The sequence below is a fragment of the Drosophila persimilis genome, unplaced genomic scaffold (assembly GCF_003286085.1).
Source record: "Drosophila persimilis strain 14011-0111.01,24,50 unplaced genomic scaffold, DperRS2 tig00000124-arrow-pilon, whole genome shotgun sequence".
NCBI lineage: Eukaryota > Metazoa > Arthropoda > Insecta > Diptera > Drosophilidae > Drosophila > Drosophila persimilis.
In genome coordinates this window covers 4,076,003-4,093,770 of record NW_020825294.1, presented here as the reverse complement: position 1 = coordinate 4,093,770, position 17,768 = coordinate 4,076,003, and the positions used below count along the sequence as shown (strand labels likewise).

Below are 17,768 nucleotides of genomic sequence, written 5' to 3'. Positions count from 1 at the left end.
ATAATTGTCAAAAATCTTTAGAGAATTAAGTCCACCATTTATATGTGATTAATCCGAAATAAAAGTTATATATCATTAAAACAAAAGTGTTGCAGCCAAACGTTTTTGTCGGGGCACATGCTAGGGTTGCCGTAGATCGCACAGTTCCGGACTGTACCCCATACTCATATCTCAAGTGAATTGCGATCTAAAGTGGAATAATGAATAGAAATCACAAATAACGAGCCAACGATTGCCTGCCACGATTCTCATTTAAATTTAAATTTGATTTGATTTGTTTTGATTTTCTGTTGCTGTAATTTATGGATCATTGCGGGAACTAGTTCTATTAATAGACACGATTCAATTAGTTAAATGAGGAATGGAAACCGTTTTCCATTTTCCAACCAAAGAACTTGTTATGCCGTTTGGTTTGATCGCTGCAGTGTTTCCATAACCCACTTATGGATGTTCAACAAGTGGCTGCAAGCATTTCTTGTGGCCAAAAGATTGCGCAAGTATCTCCCACAGTTCCACGACAGTGTATCTGTAGTATTATGCCATTATAAATTGATGCAAATGAACTTTTGACTAACGAAGGTCAATTGTCTTTTGTACATAAATGTTGTGCTGGTTTTTATGGTGTGTTGTCATAGCAAATGAATGGTGGAAGGTGGATGGTGGAGGGGTTCCTCGAACTTCGACTTTAACTTTGGGGCTAATTACGCGAGAGCCCAGGGGCCCAGAGGCCCACAGCCCAGAGGCGTCCCCCATTCTGTGGCATAGAAAAAAAAAACCCAACTAATTGAAACAAAAATCGAACAACAGCAACAACAAAAAATGCCATAATGGGTCCACTAATTGCTTCAATTAGACATTGGCATAGACATCGACATCGACATCGACTTGGACCGACCGGCAGCATCGACCGACCGAGCAACAGGTGTGCGAAACGACCGACAAAGTTGTGCAATACCCGCCTTTCCCCGCCTCATCGCATTCGAGTATCTTTGAGATACACAATTGCAGTCGCTGGATGGAGGGGAAGGGGGGCTTCCTCTATTGTTTTCGAAAGTTCACGATATTTTCATGCTTTTTGCGGTCACACCTTTGTGGATTTTTCAATTAAACCAAACGATTGACCTTGGATTGAGAGACTGAAACCTCAATCAAGTTGCCTACTCACGTGTGTGTGTGTGTCTTTTTTTTTTGGATCTCTCGTTCTTGGTATTAACTCACCTGAAAGAAAAGAAGAAAAAACCGATTCATTAATAAGTTACTTAGGGGCAAGAAGCACACTTCATTTCACTTCCTTATTGGCCCTCGGGGAGATGCCTAATCTGGTGAGCCATTAAGAAAAGTCCCGCAAAAGAAAAACCCTACTCCATTCCTTTGAGAAGCGATAGCACAAGCAGAGCTGAGGCTGGGCCTCTCTGTGGCATAATGAATTGTCAATCATTATGCAATCTTCGAGTGAAAAATGATGCAGCAGGTTATGCCCCAGAGAATGCGTGGGCCGCACAACATTTAGACAGACAGACAGACGGACGGACAGACAGATGGGACGTTGTGATGTGCAACATGGGTCTTAGATCTTTTGCCGTGGCATGTGGCGCTAGAGAGAGGCTCTTGGACTTGGAGTTGGGGGGTTGAGGGGAGCCATCATTTATAACACGGACAGCTCTCTCGCGGGTTCCTTACCCTTACTTTTCCGCTGTGCTGCCTTTTTGGCGTTTATTATATGGCGTTCTCTCGTTTGCATATACGCACAGACGTCTCCCCTGTGGGGGACTGGAGGAGGAGGTGGAGCAGGCCCTTTTAGGAGAGACAAGACAAAGACTAGACAACGACAAGACAAGTTGCACGATGATGGATGCCACAAGTTTTGATCATAAATTGAGCTTGTTTTCTGGCTGGACTGCAGATGGACCGAGACGACAGACAAACAGATGGCTGGATGAATTGTGGGGGCGTCTATTGGTTAGCCTTGTCAACACACACACACCCATTCCCACATCCACGAATGGCTATTGAGAAATGTATCTGATGATTTGCTTGAGATGCTCTTGCGAAAGCGATTTTGAATTAATCAAAAGAAAAAAGCTGCGAAAGAAATGTGAAACCAAAGTGGTAGTGATTTTTATGAATGGGCGGCAGATGAAATCATCGGAAAACTTAAGTAGTTTGTATTTTAATCAATCAAAAAGGGGTAGGAAAAAAGTCAGCGCAGCGAATGAGCCGGGGGTGGGCAGGGGGCTGGCCTCCTTGATGGTTTAAAATTTAATAATTATTTAATTAACAAATAAATAATAATACAAATAAATTATTTCAATAAATAAAAATAAATTAAATATTAAATAAATAAATAAAGAATAAATAAATAAATTTAATATTTATAAAAAAAAACAAAAAACGTGAGAGAAGAAAATCTTAGAGAGGTTCTAAACGATCAACACAGAACATTGACAAAAAGGTGCCTCAATGCAGGGTATCCATCTCCATCTTCAATATCCATATCTCCATCCCTATATTCACCCCTGAATCATATTCCTTCTGGAATCGAAATCTGGGTGGATCATCACAAAGTCCCTCAAATACAAGAGGTATGCAAAACTAATCTCCTAAAAATATACTCAATATTCTTTGGTTTCCATACGGGAAATATATTGTGAATGATTTTGTAAATTTTGCTCTATAGATTTTTATAGATTTCCTTAAATTCTAAATCAAATATGGCCAAAGTTTTTTTTATTCATTTCTGCAACTCCCAATTCTTTAATGAACTAGTTCCCAGGCCACCAAAAAACCACATTAAGAACCATTAGCCATAAAAAATCGTCAGAAAAGCTTTGGGGAAAAACTCAAAACTCGGCGCAAAATTGACAAACCAAAAACTAATCAATGGCATTAATAATGATCAATTGCGAAGTGGCAGAGATACCTCCTCTCGTAGTCGTAGTCGTACTCCTATTCGTAGGCAGGCCCGGCACCGCAGGAAGTCAATTATTGATTCAATCATTGCCCCAAACAGCTCTTGGGGTTTTGTTGTTGTTGGTTTTTTTTTTCAATATTCGTATATTGATTATGTTTGCTGCCGTTCTTTGGGGTGAATGCAACTTCCTTTGAGGCAACACCAGTGCCACTTCTACTAGTGCTGCTGTTGTTTTTCTTGTTGTTGTCGTCATAAAAAGTTAATAGAGTTAACTATTAACTTGTCAGTGGGCCTCGCGCAGCGGCAGTTTCGCAAGAGAGGCGCCCATTTGGCAGGCATTATCCAGAGTTGCCAAGTCGTCAAGTCATCACCAGAGTCGTCAATCATTTTCATTTCGTTAAACGTGTCAAATGACGGGCGCGCGAACGGAAATCGTTCACTTGTCTTTTATTTTTGCTATGGGGTAACCAGAGTGAGAGAGAGATAGAGAGAGGGAGAATGGGAGATTGGCTTATTAAAGCGCCTTAATGCGATATGTGTTAAAAGGAGGGAGAGAAATAATTGCCACATCGGGTGGCACGCCTACAGTTACTGCCTCCAAATGCAACCGCAGCAGCAGTGTTTTTGTATTTTTTTTTTGTAATTAGTGTGAAGGAAAATCTTGCAAACAAAAAGGAAAACCGAGGGGGAAAAACAATACCAAAGACACACAGAAACGAAAAAAAAGAAGGTAATTACGCGGAAATCAAACATCAAATGTCTCCCTGGTGATTTTGCAGAAACCGTTACCGTTATGATGAAAACTTTGGTGTGACTGTACCTCTCGCTCTCTCTGTCTCTCCAGTGTGTGTGTGTGTGTGTGTCATACGAGTGCACGCGGCACAATGCGCGCCCGAACCAAATGACAAAAACAAAAACAAAAGCAGAAAGCAGTGCAGCGGCAGCGGCAGCGGCGGATGCGAAAACAAAACGAAAATCGTAATAAAAAATACGATACGATGCGAAATTGCATAAAAGAGCAACAACAGCAGCCAGCAGCCAGCAAATGAAAAAAGTTGAATAATATGTTTTAAAGGGGAGGAGGAGGAGTAGGCTGCGGTATAGGGGGAGAAGGTAGGGTAGGTGGGTAACTAGGGAAGATGAGTAGAGAATACAGCACTTGACGAATGGGGAATACTCATCGAGAATAGGTCTAGGCCTCGGCACTTATACCTCTAACTAAATCAGGTCAAAGCCACCAGTTTATACATCCCTAATCTGTCCATATTTGTAGCCTTATGTCTTAAGACTTTGCTGCTCCAAAGAGAGTTCTACCCAGACTATCTATCTATAGACAAGTCGGAACTGAGACACAGCCATTCAGCCATCAAAATGGGATCTAAAAAGTACAGCAATCGATCATCTCTGCCGCTAGAGCAGCTCCCAGCTAAACTGGGCTACACATATATCTCTGAACTGAGGGATATATATCTCTCCTTCTCACTGAATGCTTTTTCCATAGGCCTATCTCTGTTTTTGTAGCTAGAAAGCTACAAAGGTCTAATGTCTAATGCTATTAATCGTCTTAGTTTTCATACATATCTTAAATTCAGTCCTATATCTTTTCCAACCTTATCTTTCAGAAATATGGCAACCTTCAAGTAATCTCTCCCCTATTAATGATTCTAACCATTCAAAAGTAACCAATAAAGCCACTTTGAAGCTCTCCCAATTGTCATATGCCATATCTTCCTCCCATATCTCGCCATATCCCACGCATATCTACCCATATACCACCCATATCCCACCCATATCCCACCCATAACCATACCTCAATCTCCTTCAACTCAAATCTATTCCAAAGCCCTATCCATCAATAAAACTAACCTTCCCCAACAGCAGCAGATCATCAAAGTAGGGTATTCGCCGCAGCAAAAAAAATAAAGCACAAACCGAACATTTTATTAAGGCTAGCCGCTAGGCTTTGACGGCCACACCACACCACACCAGAGATCCACAGCAGTTCCACAATTTCCACAGTTAGAAATATAGCCTCCGACTGCCTCCGTGCCGCCGTCTGTACCCGTCTGACAGTTCGTCAATGCAACCGCTAAGCTCTGTGGCAGCTGCCCCCCATCCCCATACCCATCCCCATACCCATGCCGCATCCCATGCCGCCGCGCTCATCGCACACTCATTCAAACGACAATGACGGCGTGGAAATCCAATACGCGATCTCTCCAAGTCCGAACGTCATCCCCGTTAGACGTTCAGTCTACGTAAGCTTCAGCCTCGCCCCAAACCCCCACCCCAACCCCCCCTCTTGAGTATCGTCTCACGTCTCCGCTGTCTCTGTTTTATGTAATGGAAAGAAACAAAAAGCGAGACAAAAGCGAAGAAAGAACGATAACTGTGGGGTGGTCACGACTAAGGGATATCCTCGGACTTGAATTCTTTGGAGAATGAAGAATGGGAGTGCAAATATCTGGAAACAGATGTTCGATTGCGTTTATTTTTGGTTGGATGATTGAAAATATAAGATATTATAAGGTATTTCGAATAGAGGACATCTGGCACTCAGATTCTTTTACTTTTTTCATAGAGTCTTCGAGGGAGAAATGTTTTTTCGGGGGTAATACTTGTAGGATTGTGATATTTTTTGGTAGTTTGATAGATGATAGCACTGTAATATTTAATAAAGACAAATCTGAGGTCTACATCTATGTTTTCGGTGCGAAAATGTGTCGTATAACCACATAGTATTCATGTGAAAGCTCGATGCTCTAGATCTTAAAGATCTCTCTGATCTGACAGACTATCAAAGCTTTCAACGTTTATCAGAGGTTCTACAATATGTTGTAAAAGTTTCCTCCATCTAATCCAATACCCTGACCCAAATCCTAATACCCTTTGCCTCACTCAGTTACTGGGTATCAAGAGGAACACTAAGAAGTGCAGAGAGCAGGGAAGAAGGCGAGAGAACTTCGACTGCGACTGCGACAGAGGCCATATTCCATTGACAATAATACGGTACACACACGGTAAAGCACAGCAAAGTAGAGGAAGAAAGTACTCTGAAGAAACGGGACCCGGGACAGGGGGCATATCTTTGTTGTCATTTCTGAAATATGACTACAAAAACAATGTGTCTCCTTTTTGCACAGTCCCTCCCAGGAGATGAGTTTTCGTTACTTAACTTTTTTCTAGCTCTTTTCTTTTTGCGGGGAATTCTTGGTGGCGTTGGTGGTGGTCTACCGTTAGCTATGAACCCAGGAGCCTCTCCTCAGGCAATCAATTAACACACCTTTTTGGTGGTAGTGGGTGGGTGGAAAGGAGGAGCAGCAGCTGGAGATGGAGAGGAACCCACGTACACAGCCCCCATCGTTGACAGGCGACAGTTACAAATGCATCCATCGCGAGTCGCGAGTGGCAAGTCGTGGGCCTGCTGCCTGCAGCCTGCAGCCGCCACACTAATTAACATATAAATTTAGAGGTGTTGCTGCGTTATTATGAATGAAGCCAAAGATGACGGACGACTCTGGTCTGGGCAGAGAGTGGTAGGCACTGCCACAATCTATAATATGCATCGCATATGCAAGCCAAGGTCGATATCAGTTCCGTTCAAAACTGCAGCAAAGCCAAAGAGACGACTGCTTTGGAGTTTATGGCCAAAAAGGGGGTGGAGGGGGGACTGGGGGGAGCCACAAACCAAAGATTTATTGGCATGTTATTCTAATTGCTATTTATTAGCGGTGGGAGCAACACAGCTGCCTCGCTGTCTGACTGACGCTCACTTATTCAGTTAGTCATTCATTCAGTTCATTCATTCATTCGTTCATTCCTCGAGTCGAGTGCTGGCTGGCTGGCTGGCTGGCTGGCTGGCTGGCTGTGTGGCTGTCAGGCCATCAAATGTGCAAATTAGTTGTTGCTTTTGTCTCTGTGCATGTGCTTAACCCACTTGCCTCTGCCACAGGCATGTGCCTCGAATCGAATCGAACAGCAGCTACTACGATATTTTCTATATACGATTAAGTATTCGTGCGAGAGTGTTGTACATGCATATTTGTTAAATGTCAAGAAATATTATTTATTAGTGTTTGGAATCGATTGGATATATATAGTAATACTGTATAATTCAAGCGGATTCCCGCTTGCAGCACACACAGACACAGATATATATATATTTATAATTTAGGAACACTTTAATTAAATTCTATAACACCCAAACCAGAAAGAGACAGAGAGAGAGACAGAAAAGGCAGCAAGGTTGTAATCAAACAAAAAATACACTAAAATACAGACAGAGAGACGAATGGGTCAACGAAGATCGACTACAGCCCTCGCCCTCCACAGAACTCTTTGCCACAAGCCTCTTTCCCCATCACCCTTTAATCATCACTCTACCCTCAATCCCCAACTCTTCAAAGCCCTTCGCCCAATGAAGGAAACCCTGAATGCACCCCTGCATATCTGTCGTCGTTCCTATGGATACGCCTACTCCTTCTTATATATTTCTTCTAAAACATATCATCACATTGGCCTTGAGTCAGTTCAAACTCTTGGAAAAAATGGTATATGGGTTTGTTTTGTGGATTTCCTCAGTCTGAAACCAGGAGCAGTAGAGTAAACAACTAAATTTCTTGTTTAATTTTCAGTTTTGTGTTTTTTGGATTCCAGTCAGAAAAAAGTAAAGAAAATTTGTAAAGAAAAATTGTGAAAAATAATTTAAATTTTTTGGTTTTTTTATAGAACTTTTAAAAGCAAAATGTGCTGTGGACCTTGTGGACCCTGTGGACCGTGCTGCGGCGGCTGCTACAGCCCTTGCTGTAGTCCTTGCTGTGGCCCGTGCTGTGGACCCTGTGGACCCTGTGGACCCTGCGGACCCTGTTGCAGTCCCTGCTGTGGACCGTGCTGTGGACCCTGTTGCGGCGGTGGATGCTGCAGCAGCTGTGGTCCATCCTGCTGAGTCCTGGCCAACGTCCGTCGAATCCAAAAAGGCGCTAACTAACTGATTGTTAATTTCCAAATATCTCTGCTGACTTATTCGACTTGAAAACAAGATCAAGTCGTAATAAACCTGGAATCGGACGAAATTGATGCGTGTTTTTGTATGTGGGAGTGGGTGGGGGGATAGGAATTGGGTGGTGGTTTCAAAGGGTTATAATACTCAAAAACCTACAGGATCGAGTGGCAATATTTATAGGACACGATAAATATAATTTCCCATGTTTTTCTGTCAGTGTGAAGGTTTCGTCATGGCTAATGCCGATTCTGGCTGCTAGTTCTGGTCAAGACTTAAAAACTATAATCAGAATCGTAGTACCCTTTGGCACAAGACTCGAAGACAAACAGTGTATAGGTGCAGCCAGGATGTGACAATGCGAGCAAGGCTCTGTAGAAGCATTAAAGAAATACCAAGCTTTATGGTATTTTTGTTTTGGTATGATTTTAACAATATTTTTGGTTTGAAGCGTGGGTCCTAAGCAATTTAGGATCTATTGGTCTTTTAGTATTTTTTAGTATTTTCCAGTATATTAATGGTATTTTCTAGTATTTTTATGGTTTATTCATCGAGAAATAGTATAAGTACCTTTTTAATTATATTTCTAGTATATGTATGGTAGTTTCCAGTATATTTATAGTATTTTCTAGTATATTTCACCACATTTCAATGAATTTATATATTTTGTTAATTATTTCAAGCTAGACATTTTAGTTTTTGTTAAATAAACACCAAAGAATGCATTGCTTGAGATATTTGTTCCTTTAATTCCCTAATTTCATCACTTTCTTCTCAATGTAGATCCCCCACTGATGGGAAACACCACAGAAGTGAAACACTTTGAAAAACTCTTCTTAATCAAGCAATTTCTAGCATATTTCCACCACTCGAGTGTAAACATTAAGATCCATTTGAATCGCTCATTACTCTCCCTAATGAAGAACTCCCACTATTCCAGACTTAATCGTGATCGATCGATAGCAGTCGTGATCGATTGATATTTATCTTATAGACCAGACTGAATACTCATTAGTTCTGGATTAATGATCACCCACACTCCCCCGGTCTGGTCTGGCATTTCCATTCCAGTTTCCACTTCCACACAGCCAGGCCATACCGAGACGTTCCTCTTTCCGCTTCCACGATCACAAACACCCACAGACTTTTCAGCGGCTGTAATCTCAAGAGAACTCAATCAATGCGGGGCCGGGGCCGGGGCCGGGGCTATACCATTTCGATCATCCGTTAATTGCAGCTAATGAATTTGTTTACGGATAAGACCATTTCCAGTACGCGATCTGGTAGATCTATTCTGTAGTAATCTGTAGTTCTCACCTCCACCCACCAGGCCCGCGAGCGGCTGTTTTGTAATTAGTTTCTCTCTCTCGCGAGAGGAAATTACAAACGACTACGCCCCGCGACGGGCGTTTGTGGGCGTTTCGGGGCCCAAAAGAAGATCGCTCGTAAAACGTTTCATAGCGGATTCTCTCTTGGGGGGCCATAAAGCCCCGCAAATCTCTAGAGAGAGAAAAAAAAAACCAAATTAATATGCAACATTTCGTGTAATTCGCCCACCGAAGCCACGCCACAGAAAACACTTCCTTAATAAAGCCCAGGGTGATCTCTCTCTGTCTCTTTCTCTATCTCTCTCTCTAGGGGCAGACTAATGCGTGCATAATTTTTAATAAATATTTTTCAAGATCTCCCTGAACAGCTGCGCAGCCGTCTCGAAGAGAGACTGCCTGTGGAGGCAGGCCAGGCAAAACGCTTCCTGGTTTAATTAATAAAAAGCCGCAGAAAGCACTGAAGGCACCCGAGGCTCCGACGACGACTCCTTGGCCAACTTGTCAATCAACAACATGGCTGCTAAGACATGGCTGAAACGGTGTGGTGGCTGTGCTGCACTGGCTCTGGATCTGCTCTCATGATGATTGTGATTATCAATTTTCATTATCAGGCTCAGCCTCAAGCCCTGAGGATAGCCCTGAGAGTCAAACACTTCCGTTTTGCCACTCGTTGCAGGTACATTGAACCATCCTCTGTCTCTGCCCCTCTACACTCCAGGCCTATCCCCCCACCACCCCCTGAGAAACCAGCAGCATCTCTCGCTTATCGGTTTGCTGCTCAGCCAGCGCCGCTTATGTCCCTCCTGTCTGCCACTCAAGCAGGTTTTTCCTTTGCCTTTTGCTGCTGAAAATTATGCACTTTGTATGCAGAAAAGTTGGCGAGGCGATAAAAATCTGCATAATTCCAAGCCATAAGTTTATTGCCGTTTTCCTAGCCACAAGATACCCGTACCACAAGACCCACAAGACCCACAAGATACAAGATACAAGAGTGAGATGTACAACAACAGCAACAACAAAAAGGGGGAGATTTTTTTTTGTTTTCTGCCTGCCTGCCCTTTCATAATCGTAATCAATATTAAGTTATATGATAAATTATCTGCGGGATCTTCTGCCCAAATTGCAGCATTTAACTTGTCAAAGGGAAATTATCGGAAATTATGCTAAAAAGGGTCCCACAAACCGCTGGAAATTACTTTCGGAACTTAACTGTCAATTTGTCTCATGGGTTTATCGGGCGAGTGATCGAGTGGGCCATCCGATGGCTTCGACTGGCAGGGAGTGGAGGAAGAGAGAGTTGCCAGATGGACAGGAAAGTGCAACGGGAATAAAGTAGAATAGGGTTCTATATAGAGTTTACAGTACAAACCCAAAAGATGGACATTTCTTTCATCTTTTAGGATTTCCAGACGATTGAAGGGACAGATGGCACCCACAGATTTATCTCTAGCTAAAATTCCCTTCACTCCTCATTTGGATCTCCCACAAAGTCCCACCCACAGCCACCGAAAGCCCAAAATCCAAAACCAAATCAAAACCAAACGAAAAACACCTTGCGGCCGTTGTCTGGGTCTAGCCCTGAATCAAGTTCAGGTGCAACAACAGACCCAAAACAAATGAAATCCTAATAACTTTGGGGGCAACCAACAAAAAAAGTGCCACAAGTCCAGACAGAGTCGAGACCCCCAGAGAGAGCGAGAGAGAGAGAGGGAGACAAAAAGAAATTGGTTGCACCTGCAGCACCTACGAAAAAAAAGGGGGGGTTCGGAGCAAGTAATTGCCCGAGTGGGGCACACAAATTGTGGCAGGAAAGCAGGAAAGGGAGCAGGCATCAGCGGCGGCGGCGGCTTCTCTTTTGTGGGTAACCCAGAGCCCAGAGCTGTGGATTTGCTGGAGGGCCCAGTCAAGGCGGAAAAAGGGGCAACTGATGAACGGTTGATGATGATGGCAGATACTTTCTAGGCAGCATAGGACTACAATGTGTTGGCCAGGAATAGAGCTGCCTACTCGCAGAATGACAAATGAAATGGAAATCGGCTTTTGAGAGAGGTTTTACACGGGTTTATTTCACTTTTAATTCGAGTCTGGCAATGCCTATTTGCATAGAGTAAGACATTAAGGCAATGCCAGGATCTAGAAGTGGAAATTCTAGGAAAAGAAAATTGATTTTAGAGAAAGACATTCATTTATTTAAGGGGCTAAAATCCAATTGTTTTGGCCTGGCAATGCCTCTATGAAGCAATAAGAAAATATGGCAGTGACTCGATATAGAAGTAGAAATTCTAGGAATATAATATTTATATTAGAGAAATTTACATTAATTATTTATTATTTAAGGAATTAAAATAAATTTTTTTTTGCCTGGCAATGCCTCTACGAAACAGTAACTAAATATGGCAATGCTGTAGCTCTATATTAAGGTTATGTAAAATTTCTATAAGCGCTTTTAGACCATATATCTCGTAGATATTTAAGTAATTCTGTGTTTTTTTGGCAACAATTTCCTTAAGGAGTACAACAAATATGGCAAATTTATGAAGTATAGATTCGAATGCCTAAATAAATTATATTTGTACTTTTAAATATCTTTTTTTTTAGGTTTTATTTAAACTACCAAGAAAAACCATCAAAAAAATTCCAAAAATGTTCTGTAAATTTTATGAATAATTTCCAATAAATTTGATCTTAAATTTCCGGACCCCTGGCCACACCAATCAATACGAAATCCCATAAATATTACCCCATATAGTAAAAATCTTTCCCAATTGCTATTTTTCCTCCTACTTAAATTTAATTAATTTTTATTTTTGAATAATTAAATCTCTGCAACTGCTGCCAAAAGAAAGTATCTTTTAGATAGTTGTTGAAATTTATTTCCTGCCTCTAGCCGCCCCACAATTAGCCACGCCCTCTTTCTCTATCTTTCTCAATCTTTCCTTTCTTTCTATCTTTCTATCTGGTTTCCACACAGGCAGGTAGCACTCCCGACATCCGGTTAGTGCTTACTTTGTTGCTCTGTTGCTGGTGTGCTTCTGCTGCAAATGTTAATTAAATACCTGTCCATCTATTAAAAACATACGTAAATTTATGTTGTTAACAAGGAAGTGCGCTCTGGTATGGTCTGTGCGCATGCGCACACTTTTATTATTATCATCGTCGTCCGTAGCCCGTCGCTCAAGCGCACATCAAGCGATGGCCAGGTTACCATTTGGCCAGCATTTCCACCTCCTCTCCGGCTCTCCACCACCTCTGCTGCAGAGAGTCTCTCTCTCTCTTGTAACTGTTTGCAGCCATTTGCATATGTCGCCGAACGTTTGCGGGTTTTAACGATGCTGGGGCTGCTGCGACTGTCGCCACGTCGCTACGTCATTCGCTAATTGGTCGAGATACAAATCGCCACGAGAGAGTGACGACAATGAAGGCTATGGCTATGGCTATTGCTATTGCTATGGCTATGAGGAAGAGGATGTGGAAGAGGCGTTGCCTGGACGACAACGATTGCTGTTGCTGCTGCCTAGAGTAGTGCCATACCGGTCATCATTACCCTGGTATCCGAATACAGCACTCCACCTCCACCTCCACCTGCACTCCACTCCTTGCCTCCTCCTCCTCCTCTTGGGGGCACTTTCTTTCGCCCGGTGCGTTGCCTCTGTCAAATATTTGCTCAAGTGTTTTCTTGTTGTCTGCTGGACAAGGCGCAAGCAATTTGCTTTATGGGATTTACTTGTACTAGCGGTTAGACGGCAGGCAGCCAGCAGGCCTGCATTTTTTTGGGAAAGTGGACATCGAAAATTTGGTTAGCCTTAATGCACATTCAAGGTGTGAAAACCGCACCCCCCCACCCTTCCCCCTATCACCATGCGATAGGCAGAACTGGTTCGCCAAGTAGTGGGGTACGCATGCGCGTCTCTAGAGGAGGAGGAGGCGGCGTAGATCTCTATGGGTCTCTCCTCTAAATAGTTCGATTTCCCAATGTTAAAATCTCTGTCGATCTGCCTGTCTTTTCCACGGCGGTCATTAAGTTCAGTTTCAAAGTGGCTATCGCCTTAAGATGTCAATTGTTGAACTAGTTCTTGATGGGGGCTTGGTTGAATGTCAATTGAAAGAACTAGTTCTGGAGTTCAAACTGGCATTTAAAAGTTGTGGCACTGCAATAGGGCAGCAAATGCAACGATGGTTTGGGAATGGTGCTATAGAACGATACATCGATAGATCTTTTCAGAGTAAAAGTCGAATTTCGAAAACTAGAAAATGAAAATCAAAGACAAACGAGGGGGAACGTTGTGAGTTGCTGCGGACACCGCAACTCTACAGTTATACCCGATACTTAGTCAGTATGGCTTTCCTCCGGCAGACGCCGCTAATATTAAACGACACGACAAAGAGTGCGTGCGAGAGAGACAGAAAATAAGGCTGAGCGTGACGTCGGGCGCTGCGTAGCCACTGCAAATTGATTTGTTCCTTTTGGCTATAAAAATGATATGATCTGATCCAGATACAGCAAGCTGATAGATATGGTCATTATTTATGATTCTGCGTTTTTAGTTTTCTCGAATGTGCAATATTGTGGATGCAACAGATTTTCGTCCTTTGTGGGGGCGGATGGGGGTGGGGCGAAATTCTGAGATATACGTTTTATAGTGACATCTTAAAGGAGTGTGTGTACCAAATTTGGTTACTCTAGCCTTTATAGTCTCTGAGATTTGTGGTTGCCTCAGATTTTCGTCCTTTGCGGGGGCGGAAGGGGGTGTGGCGAAATTTTGACACAAAACGGTCAAGGTCCGATATCACAGGAGTGTGGATACCAAATTTGGTTGCTCAAGCTCTTATGGGTTCTGAGATCCTTGAACTCATATTTTGCAATTGGCAAAACCGACCATGAAACCTGTGTGTTAGAGTGAGACAGAGCGAGAAAGAGTGAAATTGTTTTCGTGATTCTGGCTGTAATAATTATACGATCTGGTTCAGATTTTGCACTCTAGAAGATTTAGTCATCTTCTACGATTCTGCGTTTTTAGTTTTCTCGTATCGTCGAAATTGTGGATGCCACAGATTTTCGCCTTTTGTGGGGGCGGAAGTGGGCGGGGCAAAGTTTTGAAATATTTTTGGAGCAGTGACATATCACAGAAGTCTGGATCCAAAACATCGTTGCTCTAGCTCTTATAGTCTTTGAGCACTAGGCGCTGAAGGGGACGGACAGACGGACAAACGGACGGACGGACAGACGGACAGACGGACGGACGGACAGACAGACATGGCCCAATCGACTCGGCTATTGATGCTGATCAAGAATATATATACTTTATGGGGTCGGAAACGATTCCTTCTGGACGTTACACACATACACTTTTACCACAAATCTAATATACCCCAAAACTCATTTTGAGTATCGGGTATAAAAACTTAATTTCTAAAATTTTCTTGAGCAAAAAATGTAAAAATTAAAAGGAATCCTCCGTAGGATACGATCCGCTCCACTCCAATATTGGAAGTGCAAATTTGTAATTTTTTTTAAAATTATTTATCAACATATTTCGAACCATTCGACGGTGAATGCCTTAGATCTTTAGAACTAGTTAAACAAAGAAACGAATACTTTTTCTTTTGCCCATAAAAACCACCTGCTCAATGACTCACTCACAGAGTTCCCTTTAAAATCGTAGCCGCCTCAAAACTACTAAAAAATTCTTATCTCAAATTAGGCAAATATCTATTGGAATTCATGGAAATGCCAATCGATAAGCGATCTATTAAAAAGTATGTCAATAAGAACTCACCTTTGTTCTGTACAATGGATTGCTAAAGTCCCAGTCGGGTGCCACAAACAGATATCCGCATTTGGAGACCTTGCGCGATGCCTAAAGACGAGAGAAATGTGGAGAAAAGATATTAGTTTAATATTTATGATAAAATCACAAGAGGAGTGTTGAATAAGAAGATAATGAAGAAATATCAAGGCTAATAAATTACATAACAGGAAAACTATAACAAACAAAATTATGTAAATATTTACAAATTTTTTATTTATGAAATATTTCGCAAATTATGCAAAAAAAAAACCAAAACAATCTGCAAAAATCGGTTATCATATCTCCGCTTATCTGTTGACCAAAAAAATATACAACAAATATTTAAATGGTTTTTTAATTAACAAAAAAAATACCCAAAAATACAAAAAAAAAAATAAAAATGTTAGCACATTTTTTTATCGGTTCCGTTGCCTGCTTATCGCCGAGACTTCTTTTGTTGTGTGTGTGTGTGTGGCGCACGTGTCGCTAAAAGATACAAGTTTGTTTGTTTGTATCTGTACCATTTTTTTCATTTTTTTTTTTGGGGTTTTTGGCTTGCCCATAACTATCCGTCTAAGCCATGACTAATGTTAATGACGTGCGCCAATTTAACTGCCGGCACAGCGGCTGTTGTGGCGGTATTTTTTTCGTTTTTTTTTTTGTACAAATAAAATAAATTACAACCAGACCACTTTGGCGGTCTGTATATATCCAACAGTTACACAGATACACAAATATATATCTAGTATATATTGTGGTAGTGGCGGGTGGAGGGGGGCGGGAGGGTCTTGGCCTTTTGCACACCTCTTGGAGCCCCGCCAAACAATAAGCGACAATTGGGGCTGCTTTTAAAGTGGATTTTGGTCGTTAGTCGCGCCCCACACACGCCATTAAGCCGCCGCTGCTGCCAGTCGGGTCTTTGGTCTAGTTTTGCTTTTGTTTTCCTTAGCTCTTTTTTTTTGTTTGACAAAGCTGCAAATGAGAGTGCCAAGTGGGGGCACAATGTGGATGCAATTGAACCTCCACCCGGACTGAACTGCGGCATTTAATTTGCGAACAGCAGCATCAGGCAGTGGTCGGTCGGATGGTCGCCAATCAGTTGGTAATTAAAGGAAAATGAAAGGGAAAACTACAAAGAAAAGTGGGGATATACAGGGTCTACTGTGGTGTCCATCACAAAAAATATATACCCTTCTATGGCCTACATAAACCCCACTTTTCTTTACATATTTCCCTATCTAGGCTCCCTTTAAAACCCCACCCTAAACAGGGGACCTGCAATTAAATCCATCAAAATATAGGTCCTACCGTTCACCCCCATCCCTGCCGTCTTGGACCTCTGGTCATGTCTTGTAAGCTGACACCATAAAATGTTTACAGCAAACAGAAAAATCAACCAAAGCCCCCGAAAATGAAAACGAAATGTGTAACACGGTAGTTCCCACCAGCCATTCCATGGCACTCCATTCCATGGCACTCCACCACTCACTCGGGGCTCGTTTCGGCTCTCCAACTATCCAACAACTTAGCGGAAAAGCCTCCCACTACCACCAGCAGACCTCCCCCCACTCCATCTACCCCTACTCCTTGCTCCAAGGAGGTCTCTAATCCCAGCTGTTGCTCTGAAAACTCCACTCCTACCCCTACTATATGCAGTGCCATATACACCAAAGGGCAACAAAATAGCAACAAGAGAAGATATACTATCTTTACAAAAGGGATTTTTGGTGCTTTATAGGAATTTCAGTAAGTTTTTAGCAATTATTTGGGAGTAAAGTATGGGTTTTGCATGATTTATTCACTTTTTAAACCTATTTTTGGCATTCCTAGAACTCTTTTCGATCTTATAGCGATCGTATCAATTAGATTTTCAAAAAAGCAGAGCAATTGAATGATTTTTATAGACAGAATGGACAGAACAAGCTTTCCATGGCGCTTCCTGGCTCTCTCCCAGAGTTGCTTAGCGGCAAAGGGTGGAAAGTGTCTTCAGATCAGGCCTCTCTGCCAATGAGGCTTAGCAGTAAAGGGTGTTTTCGCTCTCTCTCTCTATTTGCCCCTCTTCCAGCGTGACTTAGTAGTGAGGGGTGGGTTTTAATATCCCTCAAAAAGAGCGCATAGCTTGAAAGCTCTCATCCAAATATTCCCCTATATTTCTCCCTCTTCCAGTGTGGCTTAGCAACATTCCCTTTCTCCATGGCTAGCTCTCTCCCGGCGAGATATTTCTCTAGTTTATCCCGATTTCCCTCTCTCCAAGTGCTACTATTTTCTTGCACTGCCATTGTATGCATTTTTTGGGGTCTCGCTGGCTGGCCTGGCTTTCTGCCCTGGCTGTCTCGTTTGCAATTACGTCTGGCTAATTTTATTTATCTGTTGTTGTATTTTTTGTCTGCATTTTGTTTTTGTTTTTTTGCATTTTTATGATATTTTGTGTGGTGCTGTTGTTGTTGTTGCTGTTCGGCGGTGGGTCGTTTAAATGCGCCATTAACATTGATTTATGTGAAAAGTCGCACGTTTGTATTCAAATGGGGGGGATCACTGGGGCTACAGACAGAGATAGGGCGAATGAATGAGTGAGAGACTTGCAACTGTTGCAACTGTTGCAAGTTGCAGTGGCAGTAGTCACTGATTTTTGCAACTTGCAGTAGCCGCTGCAGTGGAAACAGCTGCTGTCAGGCTTTCATCAGGTTCAAGTCAGTCGACACGTTTTCCACATAAATTTCAATGGGTCCCAGGTCCCAACA

General features: G+C 42.4%; 1 protein-coding gene across 3 annotated transcripts in view; it reads right to left on the bottom strand.

Moving 5' to 3' along the window:
- The window catches only part of LOC6593283 (protein outspread), a 124,059-nt gene that overhangs the window by 47,368 nt on the left and 58,923 nt on the right, over positions 1–17,768 (bottom strand). For all 3 annotated transcript variants that reach the window (XR_003408607.1, XM_026987639.1, XM_026987641.1), the window contains exon 2: positions 15,016–15,096. Coding sequence is in view for 2 of the 3 variants with exons in the window: in XM_026987639.1 (XP_026843440.1) it covers positions 15,016–15,096 (81 nt within the window). In the remaining variant the exon portion in view is untranslated. The remainder of the gene's footprint in view (positions 1–15,015; positions 15,097–17,768) is intronic.